This window comes from Hydractinia symbiolongicarpus, chromosome 12, assembly GCF_029227915.1.
Source record: "Hydractinia symbiolongicarpus strain clone_291-10 chromosome 12, HSymV2.1, whole genome shotgun sequence".
Classification (NCBI taxonomy): Eukaryota; Metazoa; Cnidaria; class Hydrozoa; order Anthoathecata; family Hydractiniidae; genus Hydractinia; species Hydractinia symbiolongicarpus.
This window is the reverse complement of record NC_079886.1, coordinates 21,323,531-21,342,108: the sequence shown is the minus strand read 5'-3', so window position 1 is coordinate 21,342,108 and position 18,578 is coordinate 21,323,531. Positions and strand designations below refer to the sequence as shown.

The window sequence follows — 18,578 nt, the reverse complement described above, 5'->3', positions numbered from 1 at the left end:
AACCTATGATAACCTATGATCCTGAGCTTCACAAGATCAGATTGTGTGAACCTAATACTGAAAAATAACCGAAATTATTACTTATGGCAATGGACTTTTTCTTGCTAGTTATTGCCACAGAGCTATATTGTGGTGAGGTCAGCAAAAAACTGCTGAGGTCAGTAGCATTCCTATTAGTTATATGTTAGCCCATAACAACGGAACACGCAGATATACATTTAAAAATGGGCAAAACAGTCCCATTTTATGTTCTATGTTTAGTACTGTGGTTAGCGAGTCTGTGTTTTATACTGTGTGTCACGTGTTGTTGGTATATAAACCTGCATTTTTGAATCTAGAGTACGAAAGACATTACTTGTATTCTCTGTGTGAAGCTCCATAATATCCCACAGCTAACGCGAATTTCACTAGAAGATATTCACTTTTTTACTACGATTGCCGGAAGATTTGCGAGTTGCAAGTTGAAGTATACTGAAAAAGCGCACCACAATTTATTTTATAATACCGGTATAAGTCTGTCTGTCTGTCTGTCACGCAAAATGATACTGCAAGTAGCATGACGCACGCAATGCGGTATAAAAAGAACGAGAAAACCGTGGATTTTTCCACGGGCCACCAACTAGTTCAATAAATTTCTAGACAATAAAATTCAAAATGGTGGATGTTAACATGCGTTTTTGCTATAATATTTCAGTAACTCGGAGTATTGTGGTGATTGGAGATTCGCCTTTAGGTTGCCATAACTCCTGAAGAGGTGGTTATGAAAATTGTTCTTCCAGTTGCATGTTTTAGAAAGAGGATTGGCTAACCCAACCAGCCATACCAAACACAAGTCATCTAAGTCTTTTCCCTTTAAATTTTGGAAATCTAATTATTTTTGGACTAAAACGTGCCTTGAAAAATAGGTAGCATTCAAAGGGTTAATTTTTACAAAGTTACACACTATAGTTATCCCTTGTCTTAGTTACCTAAAAATAAGGTTACACTGGAAGACCAATAATAAATTTTAAATCAATTTATCGTAGGTTAAAAACTACATTTATAAATTGGAAAAATTGAAACATTTTAGCAGCACCGAGGATTGTTTTTGCATACATTGTTTACTTTTTCTCTTCCACTTCATTTTCCTCTCTCTCTTCTTTTCCTTCTTCGTCTGGTTTTTCATCCACTCCATTTTCCTCTGTCTCTTCTTGTCCTTCTTCCTTTGGTTTTTCATTCACTTCATTTTCATTTTCTTCTTCTTCTCCGTTTTCTTCTGGTTTCTTTTCCTCTTCATCATCAAGAGATCTTGTGGAGCATGTCTTGACTAAAATAAAAAATAATTTGCAGTAGCTGTTTAAATTTCGAGATTAATTTCTGGAAAAGTTTTTTTACGACGATTTTATCCAGATATATTTGTAAAGCTGCTTAAAAAGCTGCTAAAGTAACCAGAACTCTTCTCAAGTGGAATTTAGATGTCTTAAACAGGTAATTTTCCAAGCACTTTGGTCTGCAGGAAATTTTTGAGTAGAAAGTACTTTAAATTAAAATTACGACAACAACAACAACAACAACAATAACAACAACAACAAACAAAGAAACAATCAAAAAAATTTTTAATTGACAAAAATTCATTACGTGAGGTGAGAGTCATAGGGGACACTCCATAAATGTTTTCGTTGGCGTTTCCTTGCAGATCAACAAAACCTGTGTTATTCTTAGATACCAAATCGTCGTGGTCATATGATGGATTGTATAATTGATGGTTTGAACACCATCCAACATTTAAGATGCATCTTATAAACACATGCATGACGTCATCGCGTGTCAAAGTTACTGGAGGGAATGCCATTGTAAACCCTGTGCCCTTTTCTGGTATCTTAGTTTTTATCATTTCATTAAGCAATCTTGGTTTCTTTCCATCAGTCACAAGTTTGATACGTAAACATGATTTATCTCTTATGTTCTTCGGTAGTTTGGGGTATGACACATAGCCAGATACTTTCATGTTTTTGTCTATCGTCATTGTCTTCCAGCGTTTTGGAGGTCCAATAGTCCAACAACATATCCCAGCAAGTAGTGACATCGCACAAAAAGAAGTAAGATATTTCATAGTTGAATCAAACTTAACAGAACGTGTTATCAATTAAGCTTTTTATGCGAAATAAAAAAAAAGGAGATAAGTACAGGAAATAGGTTGCGGAAAAAACTTTCGCTTGGTTGATTGAACTGAAGAATCAATAAGTGACCTTGTAAAAGGAACCCAAGCGGAACCAAAATGGACAGCAAAAATTGATGAACCATGAGCAGCACAATCAGCATTACTGGCATAAGAAAACTGAACGAATAATATTCTACTAGATAAACGAAAAGTTGTTCAAGCATGATATTTTTGAAAGCTAAATTTAAATTAAAAAAATATTTCGGGCAAAACTGATTTACGTGGGTCTAGAAAGAACTCTGTGATTAAAGGGGGTGTAAAACGAACCGTTGATTTTAAACTTTTGTGACTTATGGAGCTTATGGCGAAGGTGAAGTTTATAAGCAATGAAGGTCAAAACAACATCTTAAATCATCTTGGATATCTTGACGTCCAAATATAATTGAAAACGACAGAAAAGTACCTTATACTCAATATCCATAATTTGTTCTACCCAACCTTGTAGTTTAAATCAAGTTTACTGAGAAAGAAACTTTGAACTTTTTGAACTAGCTATTTTCTAAATTCTGAAAAGCAACATATCAAATTATTGTATGTAAATCCGTTTGAAGCAAGAACAATGACTTTAAAATCTTTGGGAGGTAGTAAGTACATTCTTGAGGCTATTTACCATATAATTTTTAGCAAATACAGTTCCACGTGTTGTCTTGCTTTCTCATCAAAACAAAAAACTTCGATTTTTTTGTTGTTTTACATTTTGCATAAAAGAATACTGATGCATCTATTTTTGAAAAATACTGTTTAAAAAGGGGATGCTGGAAAACCGGAATCTAAAATCCTATAAAAGGAACAGGGACTTGAAACCCAGGACCTAGGAATCAGGACCCGTGACCGTTAAGTAAAACACAGAATCTTAAAGTAGGACTTATGATCAATGTGAGTGAATATACGGTAGTAAATAATATGATGTGGTGGTTTTTTTGTCTTTTTTCCTAAGCTTTGGGGACACAAAAACAAATTTTCATGTTATGTATGTTTCGAAACTAGAAACATATTTCGAACGTAAAAACCTCTCGTATCCCGCACATCAAAACAAGCCAAAACATTTTAAACCACAGGCGCGGGTATAGCTAATTTTTATGTCAGAGCGTTGTATATAAAAAAACAATACTGAGGGTTTTGGCGTATTCTACGCCATTGCTTCAGAAGCTTCGCGACTTAAACGAGTCTAACGAAACCTAAAAAAGGTCGTGACACAAGGGAAAATATCAAGCCGTATCGTTTAGTTTTATTCAAGTCTTAGTAATACATCTTTCTCCTAAAAAATATTCTGGAGCATTTTGATCGGCAGAGTTGAGTTTTTTCAGCATCTTTACCTTGCTGTATCTAAAAAGGATAAAATACATTTTTGAATGCTGAAAGTGTTTGCTGCATTCGGTACAGAAATGGGAACTCAGCGATCGAAGTTCAGGCACATTGTTTGTTACTGGGGGGTGTTGGTAATAACTTTACTGTTTTCTCACATTTTTTTTTTATATTTATTATTATTTAGATCGAAACATTCAATAGAACGCATAAATGGTAAAATTAATGTTGGCTTCAATTATTGCATGATTTTTATCCAATTCCATTAGTCACGGTTGATCCGCTATAGCATTGTCTTTTTAAAACCAATCAGCTAATTCTTCGAGAATTTAAACCAATCAGGATATTTTAAAATCATAACAATCTTCTTTAATTGACAAGTGAGGCGAAGAAACCTTTTTTGATAACAACTAAAGTAAATTTTATTTGAAAAACAAAATCACTAAAAAAAGCTTATAAAAAAAACTAACACAAACAAATGATACCATTCGGTACAAAAAACTTAAAAAAACTCTACGTAAATTTTTAGCTTCATGCCTGCTTAAAATGTCAACAATTTACAACTTTTTGCTAACAAAATGTCATTTAATGGGCAGAAGTTGCAAGTGGAACGAATACGTATCTCTCTTACCCGCCCTCATAAAAAATATCAAAATGGGAAAAATGACGAGTTTAGTTTACTAGACTTTTGTTATAAGATAAACGCTAGAAATTCTAAACAAGCGTTTTAGCAACCTGACGCCGCATACAGCTTAATTCGACAAAACATTGACTGAAAATTGCTCTTCTTTTCACATCTCTCTGACATACACAAAAAAATACTTTTTTGTTGAACATTGGTATTTCGCGCTGACTGATATCCCAGAGAAAAAATCTTCTCACCCACCCTGGTAGCAGTCGTCAGTGTTTGGTACTGGTACTTTGACAGGGCATTGTCAACAATGATTTGAATCTTCGTCTCATATCATCCATGTCGATTCATGAGTTAACGATAACAGCTTGTTGCGAGAGAAAAACACGCGCTTCAAACAGCGCATGCGCGTAATTTTCGCACTAATTGCAGTGCAGAATCCGAAAAGAAACTTTGTTTCCTGAAATCTTTGAAATCGGGAAACATCGCTTCTCAGTCCACTATTTCGCACGTTTTGATTAGCTAATATTATAAACAAAACATTCCATAGTAATAAAGCTGTTAGGAACAAAAAAGATTAAAAAACAACAACTAACCTTAGTAAGGCTACTGTGCAGCGATCCTTGTTTGTTTTTACAAGGGGAGGAAGATAGTACTCTGCAGGTCAATTTCTTTGGATTAAACAAAATTTAACATGCTTGTGTAGCACGTCAGGAAATGTTAAGAAAGAATTACATTTAAGTTCCTCTAGCACATCAGGATAAATTTCATGTATCCCATCAGAATTATCTCATTCGAAAACCAACTTCACACGCTCTCGCAAGCTGTTGCAACCCATGTTGATAACGGAAAGTTCCTTTCAAATATGTGCGACTGATATTTAATACCAAACGCCTATAATTTTTATCAATACGTGGAAACAACCTGAATAAGGTTTGTGTGCTATAGAGTCTAGTTCCACGGTCAAATTCTTACGGAAGTACATACCGAAGTTATGTCTGGAAACAATCTTGACAGGGTTTGTGTGTTATGAATTTATTTTGTTAAACATTTCATATGATATGTGCTATACATACCTACTTCATTATCAGTTTATAAAATGAATTTTAAGAGCCATCATCACAAAGTTTCTTACAATTTTATAATCTATATTCTTGAATAGCCAGCTTGTTACTTACCACATTTTAACACAACGCGCTTCATCAACCACGCAAATAAATTTCTCTCTTTAAAATTGAACGCCCTTGATTAGATAAAAAGGATGGGCAAATAAAATAATAACTTAATATCTCCGTTTTTAATACCACAGTCAATTGTAATCATCATCGTCCTCCACTGCATCATTACTTCCAAACAAGCTCTCATCTGTCTCAAACTTCCTCTGTTCCAAGTTCAATACAGCAGTAGAAAAACCAATCCCATTCAAGTATTTCAACTGATCATCAACTGAACTTTCAACTGATAATGGAAGTTAAAGGACCAAAACAATATTCTTTTCATTTTTAACTGGGAAGAGATCAGCAAAGTAAATGAAAAATAATTGATTTTCCAAATCCAGTGGGCGGAAATGCCACCACATTTCCCTTTAACAAAGCTTCCAAACATATGACTTATTATTTATTTATTTATTTATTAGTTAATATTTCCACAGGATGGCCTAACCAGTTACAAAATGGTACTGTTATCTAATAGGGTCCTGCTTTGGTTTCAGGCATAACTGAAATCATAATTATTTAATGCGAAAGATATTCGCCTTAAAATATCAATATAGGTTAGAGCCATCACAACCTAAGTCTTCAAGGTCCAGTCTTCACTAAAAAATTATATCTCCATGACGATAAAATCCAGATTCTAATAATTAAATTAAAACTTGCTAACTAAAGACGAAAGGAAGAATAAAATTCCAGATAAACGAGACACGAGTGTATGAATTAAAAATCTGCGAAAATCAAAAGATTTTGACCAGCCTTCACTAGGGCCATGTTCGTCTCGTTGTCCGATATGCAAAAAGAGACAACATGTCTGGGATCGAGGCTGATGATTAGTGTCCATTTTTAAATAACCTTTTTTCTTTCAGCTCTTTAAACAAATTATGGTAATTTCCATCAATTTGTCGGCAAAGCAACCATGATCTTGTCCCAATAGAGTGTCTTGTTTGTCTTTTCATTTCTTCTTTTTGCATCAAGAAGAAGTGGTATTAATGTTATTACCACGTTTTTTTGAAAGCGCCATCTTTCTTCGTAGCTACATGCAAATTTATTTTATAAACCAGCACCCATGTGACACGGGGACACATTAATGTGTCTGAAACAAAAATCTTTGTTTCGATTGCATGAAAAATGTTTCCATGACAGCGAAGCTGATATGATGCATTAAAAAAATAAAGCATTATTATTCTTTGGTGATTATTAAGACTTTTTTGTTGGTGCAAATTATTGGAGAAAGAAATGTTGGACAAACCTTAGTTATAGCAAGTTCCTTAAAAAAAAATTAAAAACCAATCATTCACAAAAATTTCTTTTGCAAAATTTTTGCTTGCAACTATTTCTACCGTATATTTTTCTCATTTCTTTTTTCTTCAGATTCCTGTATGACAATTGATTTCTTCGTTGTCCATTAAAAAGTTACCTTCTCTATGCAAATAATATCCTCGTTTCTCTTTTTTATCATGCAAAAGGGAGTCGTGCTAAACCACGCAGAAAAACTTTTAGCTGGAAATAGCAAATGCGGCGTATATTTTACAGACTTTGTTGCAACTCCGCACGCGTAATATCCTATCACAAACCCAACTATCACAAAAAAACCAATCACAAAGCCAACTATCACAAAATAACCAATCACAAACCCAACTTTTACAATATAACCAATCACAAAGCCAACATTACAAAATAACCAATCACAAAGCCAACTATTACATTAACTAATCAGCTTTTCTTGGCGTCCTCTAGATTTTTTTGAAACGATTGAGCGTTCATAGCCGTATGTTTCCGTATATTGAGATAAATATAGATAAATATATTTTCGTGTTTTTAGCCCTGTGTGAATCTTCAACATTTTAATTTTAAAACTTGGGCTACAACCGTACATCGTGACATAACTAGGAGGTGGCTAACTAGCTAACGTTTTTTTGTTTAGTTTGGTATCAAGTCACTTTATCCTTGCCAAACTTGTACTTTTTGTGTGTGCTATCTTCTCCTACTAGGTAGGTAGCTTTCTGCATAGTATTTAGCTAAAAATTGAGAGTTTCAGATAGCACAGAAATTGTGTTTGCAATTTATGAACAAACTGACACTACATGTTCTGATGATCCTGTTTTTCTTGAATGTCATTTCAGCAATTGTCTTGATAATATGTGTTTAAGTGGTATGCGCAAATTATGTTTTCGTTCACGATTAGTTGTAGAATTTGTAAGGCAAAATATGGTACTACTATTTTATCTATAACATATGGAAACTGAGAAGAGTCAATTCAACAAAATATTTCAAATCCCAAGACAATTTCAAATCCATAGTGAAAATATTTTTATTACAGAGGAGTACAGCACCACGTTGGAGTTCCACTTTGGTTTTAGTCCTCAACTTGTTGGGTGGGGAAGTTCATTTTTCTGACCAATCATGCAGTTTGTAGTGAGCAGCGAGGGTGGGTCTTGTACCAAATTAAATAAGCACTCGTAACACTTTTACTTCTGTGTTCTTATCGCTTGAACGGATCCTAATTACCAAGCTTTTGTCAGCACAATTAGTTTACAAAAGCGTTTAGCAACAAATAATCAATTTGTTAAGCATTTCAAATCAACTCTCCTGGGCAGAGCTCTTTTATGCGTTTCTGGAGGTACTAATATCTAAATACATCCAAGGTGGAGAAAGTATTTTTTTTATACAGCTAGGTAGCTAATGTTAGACATACAAAGTGTAGAATCAAGATGAGTGTTCGGTAATTTTTTGTTAAACGTTCATAAAGGTAAATTTATCTTTATTTTCATATCTTTGACTAAAATTAACTGACAAATTGTTTTTCGGAAACTTTCGGTAACTTTTTTATGCCTTTTTCCCCCTCGCACCCTCGCATGTAAAAAAAATTAAATAAAAAATTAGCAGAATGCAAATCACACAAATGTCTTTTTATAGCCTTAGTAGAAACATTTAAGTTGTTTCAAGTATTTTTATGCTTGTATTATCACATCATTATATATGTACTGTGGTTAAGAAACAAGACGTCTGGGTTTTAATAACGTTGAAGTTGAATCTTCACCTGTGCTAGTAATAGATGACATATTTTAAGAATAGCCTTGTAACTCTGCACGTTACCATAATGCTTTTATTAACGCCCAGGGGTGTTAGTAGATTTTTTTAAGAATTTTAATGGTGAGACGTAATATGAGCAGGTTAATCCCAAGCTGCATTTCAAATAGACATTTCGAGGAAGGGGTTTTAATTTAAAGAGTGTTATTAGAGTAGCGCTCAATTCTTATAATTATAATTTGTCGAAATTGTTCATGTATTCATCCTTTTATCAAATCGATATTTCATATTTAAAATGCTCACATATATAGGGATATACAATCTTGAAAGCAAGGCCGCCTATATTTGTATCTTTTTACCCTCAGCAAATTTAAAACTGCACTTACTAATGGATCCACCTAGCAAGTGATCGAATTTAACATCAGTGATACAAAATAAGCAACAACTGCTTCTTCTCCAATTAAATTATACGCAATAGACGAAATTGAGAATTGTAAATCTTTGTCCGATATTGCACGTAAAATTAGAATCGATGGTAATAATAAAAACTGGGTTGATTGGACACCGCCGATATGCAAAAAATAATGATTTGGGGAGAAGGGCGGGGGTGTTGTATTTCGTTTTCATTTAGGGTGTGAAACACAGGACAGAGAGTGGGAAACCCCTCATTTTTTTACAATTTCGCTAATGAATAAACATAAAGAAAACAAAAGCCAAGCATTTGTGTTATCAACACAAATATTCAATGGGTATCTTCCATTTTTATATATTGAGACCTGAAACATTTATAACAGTTGACCCAATCCGTACTAGACAATAAACTATACACCCGTTTATCTGAACATCGAAGGTCACATCTAATTTTTTCTACACCAAAAACTGCTACCAATGTTAAATATAACGGCCACCTGGATGCTTTTTTAAAATTTGAATTCGCACAATGGGACGTTTGAAGGAGAAGAAAACGTGACTTAAATCGTTTTTATATAAAACAACATCAGGTTTTTTTTTTTATCATTTAGACATACGAAATGAAATTTGGTTTTGTTATCACAAGTAAGTGTATTGTAAGATTCAATTATTCTGTCATTATTGCATTTTCTAATTACCTACTGCAACTTAGATTTTAATTTCGTTTGAATTTTAGCTTATATTATACAAATCAATAAAAAAATGATTTTTTTCCAGACAGACGGAAATGAAATGAAACAAATTAATAAATTGTTTGTTTGTTTGTTTGTTTACTAATTTACTAATTTATCTTCTTTTTTAGAAAGATGTTTTATTGTCCTACTATTGGGAACGTTAGGCACAACACTTACTTCGAGCCTGACGATACAGTTTCCAAACACTACATCTCAACTCAATCTGCAACCCTCCTTTGTTACCTCAAAGAATCCTTCCATTTATCAAGAATCACAATTATTAAAAACATCACACATCTATGAAACTAATTTTATCCATAGTTTTACAAGTGCAGACAGAACTGTCTCTATGTCGTCATCATATCCTACAATGGTGTCTGGGACGGAAAAGCAACCTGGTATGACAAAATATCCACAATCGAATACTACATTACTGATTCGTAAAACCAATTTTATCAGTAGCATTGCATCGATGAAAAGCAGTGTCTTTGAAGAAACCTATAACACAATGTCATTTATAAGTGAACCACATATGCTCATGACAAAATCACTGACAAGCCTGATAACAACAACCAGCCAACCTAACTCGATTATGAATACTCTGTCACCAACAGAAAGCAGTGTCTTTGAAGAATCATATAACACAATGTCGTTCAAAAGTGAACCACATACGCTCATGACAAAATCACTGACAAACTTGATAACAACAACCAACCAACCTCAGACCATTATGAATACTCTGTCACCAACGGAAAGCAGTGTCTTTGAAGAATCATATAACACAATGTCATTTATAAGTGAACCACATACGCTCATGAAAAAATCACTGACAAGCCTGATAACAAAAACCAGCCAACCTCACACCATTATGAATACTCTGTCACCAACAGGAAGCAGTGTCTTTGAAGAAACCTATAACACAATGTCGTTAAAAAATGAACCACATACGCTCATGACAAAATCACTGACAAGCCTGATAACAACAACCAGCCAACCTAACTCGATTATGAATACTCTGTCACCAACAGAAAGCAGTGTCTTTGAAGAATCATATAACACAATGTCGTTCAAAAGTGAACCACATACGCTCATGACAAAATCACTGACAAACTTGATAACAACAACCAACCAACCTCAGACCATTATGAATACTCTGTCACCAACGGAAAGCAGTGTCTTTGAAGAATCATATAACACAATGTCATTTATAAGTGAACCACATACGCTCATGACAAAATCACTGACAAGCCTGATAACAACAACCAGCCAACCTAACTCGGTTATGAATACTCTGTCACCAACAGAAAGCAGTGTCTTTGAAGAATCCTATAACACAATGTCGTTCAAAAGTGAACCACATACGCTCATGACAAAATCACTGACAAGCCTGATAACAACAACCAGCCAACCTCACACCATTATGAATACTCTGTCACCAACAGAAAGCGCTTCCATTACACCACCGCCCAATTCAATTACGCCAACCGTCCAGCTTAATACAACTGAAAATAACTCGTCAATAACTACTACCACTATTACTACAGTACCACCCAACTCGACAACAAATGCCACGCAGCAAAGCACGACACAAAGCAGTGTCTTAGCAACTACAATCCCTACCTTACCTCCAAATGATATGACTAAGGATGAACTGGCTATTATCTGCATATTGTCAATTTTAGCAGCTGTGTGCGTATTAATTATTTTTCTCCAGTGGTTTAGTTGCTTGGTAAGTATTGATTTACCCGAGGCTTAATCTCTTGTATTGATTTACCCGAGGTTTAGTCTCGTATTTTGCTTGTTTAAAACTGTTGCACTACAGCTTGACCTCCCGCAGAGTAATCGTTTTAACTCGTAATAACAAGCGGACAAGAATTGCTTGAAATAGACCGCGATATTTATAAACGCATGAAATACTAAGCTTTTTTATTATCTCGATTTAGAAAAAATCTGATGCAACAGCTTTTGCCAGAGTAGGGTAAACGTTTAAATGCAACCAAATTCATGAAGATGATGGCAGGCTACAATTCGACGTTTAAATTCATCTACAAACGTGATGAGGACATGTAGGATGACTCGTTCTAATTTATCAGAATTTTAATTCTCTCTCTGATACTACCTACGCGTCGATGGTTTCATGTCGACTTCTTTGTATTTTTATATAATTTTCCATAAATATTTCCTTAAGGATATATAGTCAAACTTTTATAAAATTTGCAGTTATAAAATACTAAATAATTATATTATTACTTTTCTTTATCTATGTACAAAAAATAAATATTTATTTAAAACATCAGTACAAAATGTTTTCTTATTGAATGTATTTTTTTCTATAATGAATCCTTTTTTTTGTGATTGAGCGCTAAATCTGTAAAATCTGGAAAGTATGGAATGAACATGGAAGCTATCAAATAAGACAAAAAATAATTGAAATATGTAAACTTGTCATCAATTAATATACTAATATAGCTGTTGTGACATTCTCATTTTCTTTTGATTTGAATTGCACCTTCATCTTTGACGGATTCAATCATCTAGTGGACGGATACTGCTTGAAATATTGGATTGCTTGCTAAACAATATAAAAATATATGTACTCTCACATAGACTACGCTTTCCAACATATATCTCATATAAATTTTGTAATACAAGAAAAATTCCTAATCAAAAACAAGAGTGAATAAAAAACAGTATTTTATGAATTCTGATTGTCTGATAGATCTGCAAAAAAAATTGGCTGCGCAATAAGCCTAATGACATATCTGTTCCGGTTCCGCAAAATACGCAGAAGCAGTAAACATGAGAGTTTAGAGTCTTTGATATTGGCTATTACTTAAAACTACCCCTAAACATCTCTAAAAACCAGATTTCCGAGTAATATCGGGCAACTTTTTATGCGATCTGTACGTAAAAACCGGAAAAAATGTTAAATAACTTTTATTTAGCATTCAGAAACTTCAAACAAAATGTAAAAATTCGCTTTATAACTAAAGTAATTGAATTTCAAGCAGATAGTGGCATTTTGGACAAATTTAAAGCTTTTGATGACGTCACAAAAAATGTGCTGACGCAAGCAAAAGTCATTACTGCCATTTTGCTCCTTTTGTGACGTACTATGGACCGCCCCCGGTCATAATATGTTCGAGAAACCCCGGACCAAATAGGGTTGAAGAGAAAATAAAGAAAGTAACAATTTTATAATGTTTACTCTCTAAATGACTGCACTGTTAATAGCTAAGAGTGGTAGGGTCCTAAAATTTACATTTCCCAAGGTGAGTGCCTACATTTTTTAAACATAAAAGAATGTTGCAAAAATGAAAATGTACACTTACAATATTGTGGCGACCCAAAAGAATCATTTTGTGTTGTGAATTGATAAAGTTTTGAAACAGGACTCGGATGATCAGAAGTAACCAGTGAGTTCTGAACATCTGGCGATACAATAATCTTCGGTTTTTCTTCCTTTTGTTTCGATTTCGATTTTGCTTCTTTTCGCTTCGGACTTGGTCCAGGCGACGGCGATTTTGGCGCGTGGCGTAAAGCTGTCGCAGGATGTTGCCGACTTAAATGAGGTGTCGATGGAATTGATCGTACACTTGACGAACGACTTAACGATGGTTGAGGTTTTGTGACGTTTTCTAGCATGGTCTGTTAAAACAAACAAAAAAAGTCGTATTACTGCGTCATATAAGCGTACTGCAGATACATAACTGACTGTAAACCTGTGTGTAATTGTTATATAGAAATCTACGACTGGTATTCACTACAAAACTTTTATTTCTTTCCAAAATTTACATAGTACCGACTAAACCTGTTTTTTACCTTTGAGGAGTTAACAGCTGCGAAAATATCAGAAATTGAGTTTCCTGGCGTCAACCGTCGACTTCGTCTCACCCTTGCAGCGTTGCCTCTGGTTGGACTAATGCTGGACTGTCGACTCGATGTTCTGCTGCGAGATAAAGAACGCCCACGTTGTGATTCTTGTCGTTTGAGTTGATGATCTTGTCTCGCTAATCTCCGTGCAATCTCTTGAAATTCTTCTGGTAAATGAGAATACATTTCAATGCCGTGGCTATCAGTTCGAGCCGTCGCATTTTCGCGGAAATTCAAACGCTCTTTGAATATCTAAATAAAATCAAGAAAAATCGTTTTTTCAAACAAAACACAAAAAAATTACCAAAAAATCCGTCCGTGTGCGAGAAATAAAAATCGTGTTAGGCGCGTGTGTCTGTAATACTTAGAATCTTACTTTTCTCTCTCCTCCGCCGGGTGTGTGTTTTACGTTACTCAAAGAATCCACTTTAGGATTAATGTTGGCGCTACTTTTAGGAGTGCTTGTTGCACGCTTGTTGAATTTGCCGAACACCACTAAATAAAGAAAAGTGTAACGACTTATATATTACAGAATACATTGAAAACATGTTGGAAATCAGAGAAATATACATACTCGGTGGTTTTGAAGCTGAGGGCGATTTCTTTTTCAACGACGATCCAGGTGATGGACTTCTATCGCCTTTTGTTCTCTAAAAAACAACAATCATGAAATAGATTTTAAGGTATTTCATTTGTTTTAACAAGCAACACTAATTCTTTATTTATTTATTGTTATTAAAGACCTGTAAACTTTTATACTTAAAAATGTTTTTACTTCAAGCCAATAAGAACACCCGAATGAGCATCAATCCAGCGGTGTTTTGATTTGTGAATTTAAAGCGACACTTTTAGATGGATATATCTTACATGACATTGAACTTTCGCTTGAACATGACTGTACTTGCTTGTTGATGTCTTCCATGAACGTTCAACAGTTGGTGTTTCTAAAAAGAGTTTAAAATTTGTTTCAAATAATCAAAGTATGCAAAATGCGAGTTACTTGCTTGGTTATCCCCACCCCTCGGCTCTAAAGATCATAGTTAGGGTAAAGGTTAGAGTTAGAACCATAATGAGGATAACAAGTACCAAATACGTTATATAAGTATCCTGTTAAAATTTAGCTTTAGCAGAAAGCTATACCATCAAGAAAATTATCCCTTGGTGAAAAGTACAGTGCTTGGTTAACAAATTTAACTCGGCTATTATCTTCTTCCATTGGCGGCGAAATATTCCGTCGTTCATCATCAAGAAATCGATGCATCATTCTTTTTGGACGATCTTGTATTTTAAAATCTCCGAGAAATTTTTCCAAATAAGTCTCGGTACAATAATACGAAACAGGAGTTAAATCTCCCATCTTCTCGTTACCAACAACAGCTATCACACTTTCGTTTATTCATGAATATTACAGCCTCATATATTCACTTTAAATCGAATAAATTCTGCATTATCATGGCTAGCTAAATTATAAATCACTCATTTTCGGTATAATTTTAATTGCCTTCGCTCATTTTCTGTACTATTCTCTATTCAGAATCAAACGTAGTCTGGTTGGTTTAATTCAATTATGTTTCTGTGTTCTAATTGGTCCGTTATAATTAGCTGGCAAACGATGCATATATAATTACTTTATATTGTTTAAACCAGCTGAGGTAAACATGCAAACTTAGTACCCAATTTCCAAAAGTTATAGTAAGCAAAGAAAATAATTTAACAAGCAAGTAAAGACCGCTAGCTATAGTATTTAGCCGAAATTGCTTGTCTGAAAATTACTTGTTTGAAAGACAAAAAGAGTCCTGGGGACGGGGTTGATATTAGACCTATAAGCTAACGAAAAAATTTTGATTTTAGCTTAAAGAAGTTGGAGACAACTAAAAAGTGCATACCTATTTGTTTGTTTTTAGGTGCTTCCTTTGTAACAGGTGATGTGAGAGAAAGTATAGATTCTAAACTATTTTGTCGTGAGCTCATTGGAGTTTTAAAGGCTGAGAATCTTTCAACATATCCATCTTCTTCTTCGCCACCTTCACCGCCAAATATTAATCGCCGCGAAACTTTACTGTACTCTTCATTGGTTAATGGTTTAGGAGAATCTATGAACACATCATCGTCGTATATCCCGGAATCTTGATATGTTTTAACACTTTCAGCGTCAGAGAAATAACCTTTAATTTTCATATTACTTTTTCCATTCTGCAAAATATTCTCTTCGTATAAGTTTAGTTCTACATAATCGTCGACAAGCGATCCTTCATGAGATGATTCGTATAACTTTTTCACCTCTGCTTCACTTAAACCAACCGGACTCAACGCAGGTGTGTAATCCTCCCCAGTGTTTAGAACAGCATGGTAATCTGAATCCATTCCGATTGGATCAAATTCCAGCGAGTTACGTCGCGAGCTTACGTCATTGTATTGTTCGTTAAATATGTTGTCATTTACTTTATGCGAAGGAGTGTTAGGTAAAGATCTCGTCCGATCTAAACTATCATCATATTCCGATGAGATCGGACTTTCACGCAAATGATGGTTTTCTAAAGCTTTCGAAAGATGTTTATTGTCTATATCAGATGCATCTGGGTAACAAATCTCTCTCTCCGGAGAATATTTTTGGTATGTGCTTGTAGTAATGATTGGTACTGCGGTGTAAACAAAATCCGATTTTTCGTTCGGATCAAAAAATATGCTAGATGGATCATCAATGACGTTGTCGGGTTCATTTTGAATTATATGTTCTGATAATTTGGGTAAGTATTGTGATGGGTTTGATGGAGGGTCGGCATGAACCAATGTTGTTTGTTGCAGGTAACGCAACCTGAAAACAAAAAGATTCGTATCTCTAAAAGTTGAAAACTTAAAGTAAACTGCATTTTTCAACGTCCGTCATAAACTTCAACCTCGTTCTCAGGGCATTTCTACGCCTATATTATTCTAATGTCTATTCTATTTCGCTGTCAGAATATCATGGGCGTAGAAGAGTACTGGGGAGAAGGTTGAGAATACATCGGTCTCGCAAGAGGGATTCTGTTGTTTTTTTTGTTGTTGTCATTAATCATACATTCTTATATCTACTAATTTTTCTTAAATAAACAATGAGGCCAAAAAATAAATGAAAAATAAAACAAAGATCAGGCTGGAATTTTACGGATTTTTTTCAAGAATTAGTTGTTGCGATTATTTAAAGGAAAAGAAACACGTGTTCGTATTTTCTTCCCTCTAAGTTAAGATTTATAGATATTCACAAATAATTGATTAATAGAAATTTTTAAAATACTAGTCGTTAGCCCGGGTTCTCCCGTCCTTTTTATACCTATTATAATATAGATGTTCAACAATTATAAAAACAAAATAATATTAGGCTAAACATGTTAAAAAATAAAACCATACAAGGCTGAATTCATATTTCCTAGTTCCTAGGAGGATAGCTAGTTCTTATAAAAAAAACTTTTCGCTCTTTCGTTCTTACTGGTTACGATACTTTCGAAGTTTACCTTAAGGGAGTCTGGGGTTAAGATATGTTGCCGTGAGATTGATTTGTTGCTCTAGCCACTATAAAGATTTATATAAACACACCCTTTTTTAAAAAAAAGAAACAAGAAAAAAAGAGAATTGCAAAAATATAGTTTAACCAGTAATAAATTCCGGATTCATTATATTTGACTCACGTTTAATTTGGCTCAGTTTTATACAAAATTATCAATTTTGCTAATTTTTTTACGGCTAAAATTTGTGCGCGAAAAGGGCATCCCATGTTGGAAAGCTCTTGTATTTCAACCTAGGTATGAAATAATAACAAAGAGAGGTTTTCTTCTTGGTCTCGTCTCGATATTATTTATAGCGTAAGTATAATAAAGTAAGTCAAACTTTTTAACTTTTAGTGTGTGGCGTTTAAGTACTGGTGTAAATTGAAGTAAGATTGTTGTGTTTCATTGTTTTTATTTTGGCAAAGAAAGTATTTTGCACGATAGCTTCGAAAAAATCTAGACATTATTTACATTGTCACATTAAAATCATTTTTTCCTTATCTTTTTATTATGGTCAAATCTGTACTTCATATTTAGGTTACAGTACGATCTCAAGATAATTCTACGATCTTAAAATAATTCTTCGATTTGCACATAATTCTATGATCTTAAGATAATTTACGATCTTAAGATAACTTTCAATCTGATCGAAAAATTATCTGTAGATCGTAGAATTATCTGCAGATTGTAGAATTATCTAGAGGGCGTAAAATTATCATAAGATAGTAAAATTATCTTACGATCGTAGTGTAAATTTAATATATAGTATAACATGTCGCTACTGGGCTTCCGTACAAATCAAAGTAAAAAATTCTTTCCTTTTCTATTATCTCAGGGCTGTAGCTGCCTCGTGGGCTGGGACACGAATGCTGAGGTGTCTTTCCATAATATAGTTACTTTCATTCCAAGCACTGGCGCTTATTATCTGTTAAGGCAATATTTATAGCATATGTTTTTCATAAAAAAAGGATTCAGACTTCTTTTTGAATGCGAGAACAGGTTAAAAAAACAAAAACGAAAGAAAATTAAAACACAGTCAGCCTCAAACACAAAAATAGGTTACTTCGCCGGCCCCCATATCCAGATTACTACATAATTTATTACGTTTATCTATTTTGTTTCACTACAAGAAATTTCATACCTTAGCTTCCTGCTCGAAGTTCCAAAACAAAACATCACTCCGTAACAAATACCTGTAATTGTTGATAAATTAAAATAATACCCGTTAATTTTTCTTAATTATGCTAATTATGTTAAATTAGATAACAACAACAACAAAATAATTAACGTATAAAATATGTCAAGATATATTTTTTAATCATAACGCCTTTTGATTATTCTTTGTTGTTCGTAACATTTTCGATTTTATTCGTTAATAACGACTGTTAAATTCGGCTTATTTTTTTACTATGAATGCATTCGTTGTTTCTAATCTTTTGACCAAGAGTTTGTATGAATAGCAGGTAGTTTTGAGAAATAGTGAGAAACAGCGCGCTGAAGAAGAGCATGTTCAGTGAATCGAAGTTAAACATAAAATTAAACTATTATTTTATTGTATTTTTTGATCTTTACGTTTCGTTTAAATCTATGTTTGTTTGTTTTAACTTTTTGATCGTTTCAAACTGGAAAAGTTATTTTTTAGACAAGATTGTTGTTGTT

The 18,578-nt window shown here is 33.8% G+C and overlaps 2 protein-coding genes across 2 annotated transcripts; one reads left to right on the top strand and one right to left on the bottom strand.

Annotated features, from left to right (window-relative positions):
• Window positions 1-7,967: 7,967 nt before the first annotated feature.
• Window positions 7,968-11,836, top strand: LOC130622036 (mucin-2-like). The gene is made up of 4 exons (XM_057437429.1): window positions 7,968-8,096; window positions 9,400-9,433; window positions 9,651-11,251; window positions 11,466-11,836. Exons 2-4 carry the CDS (start codon window positions 9,409-9,411, stop codon window positions 11,502-11,504), a joined length of 1,665 nt encoding a protein of 554 aa, XP_057293412.1. The 5' UTR covers window positions 7,968-8,096; window positions 9,400-9,408; the 3' UTR covers window positions 11,505-11,836.
• Window positions 11,837-12,008: 172 nt separating this feature from the next.
• LOC130622035 (uncharacterized) lies at window positions 12,009-18,186 on the bottom strand. Its single transcript, XM_057437428.1, has 8 exons — window positions 18,061-18,186; window positions 15,282-16,210; window positions 14,263-14,339; window positions 13,970-14,045; window positions 13,772-13,890; window positions 13,345-13,647; window positions 12,855-13,170; window positions 12,009-12,094 (listed from the first exon to the last, which is right to left on the bottom strand). Exons 1-8 carry the CDS (start codon window positions 18,093-18,095, stop codon window positions 12,057-12,059), a joined length of 1,893 nt encoding a protein of 630 aa, XP_057293411.1. The 5' UTR covers window positions 18,096-18,186; the 3' UTR covers window positions 12,009-12,056.
• Window positions 18,187-18,578: the final 392 nt, after the last annotated feature.

Coding starts and splice junctions, on each gene's coding strand:
- LOC130622036 (XM_057437429.1), top strand. CDS start 9,409: ATGAAATTTGGTTTTGTTATCACAA. Junction 9,434..9,650: donor ATTTGGTTTTGTTATCACAA/GTAAGTGTATTG, acceptor CTTCTTTTTTAG/AAAGATGTTTTATTGTCCTA. Junction 11,252..11,465: donor TCCAGTGGTTTAGTTGCTTG/GTAAGTATTGAT, acceptor ATCTCGATTTAG/AAAAAATCTGATGCAACAGC.
- LOC130622035 (XM_057437428.1), bottom strand. CDS start 18,095: ATGTTTTGTTTTGGAACTTCGAGCAGGAAGCTAAG. Junction 14,046..14,262: donor AAGCGAAAGTTCAATGTCAT/GTAAGATATATC, acceptor GTTGTTTTTTAG/AGAACAAAAGGCGATAGAAG. Junction 13,891..13,969: donor CTCAGCTTCAAAACCACCGA/GTATGTATATTT, acceptor TTCTTTATTTAG/TGGTGTTCGGCAAATTCAAC.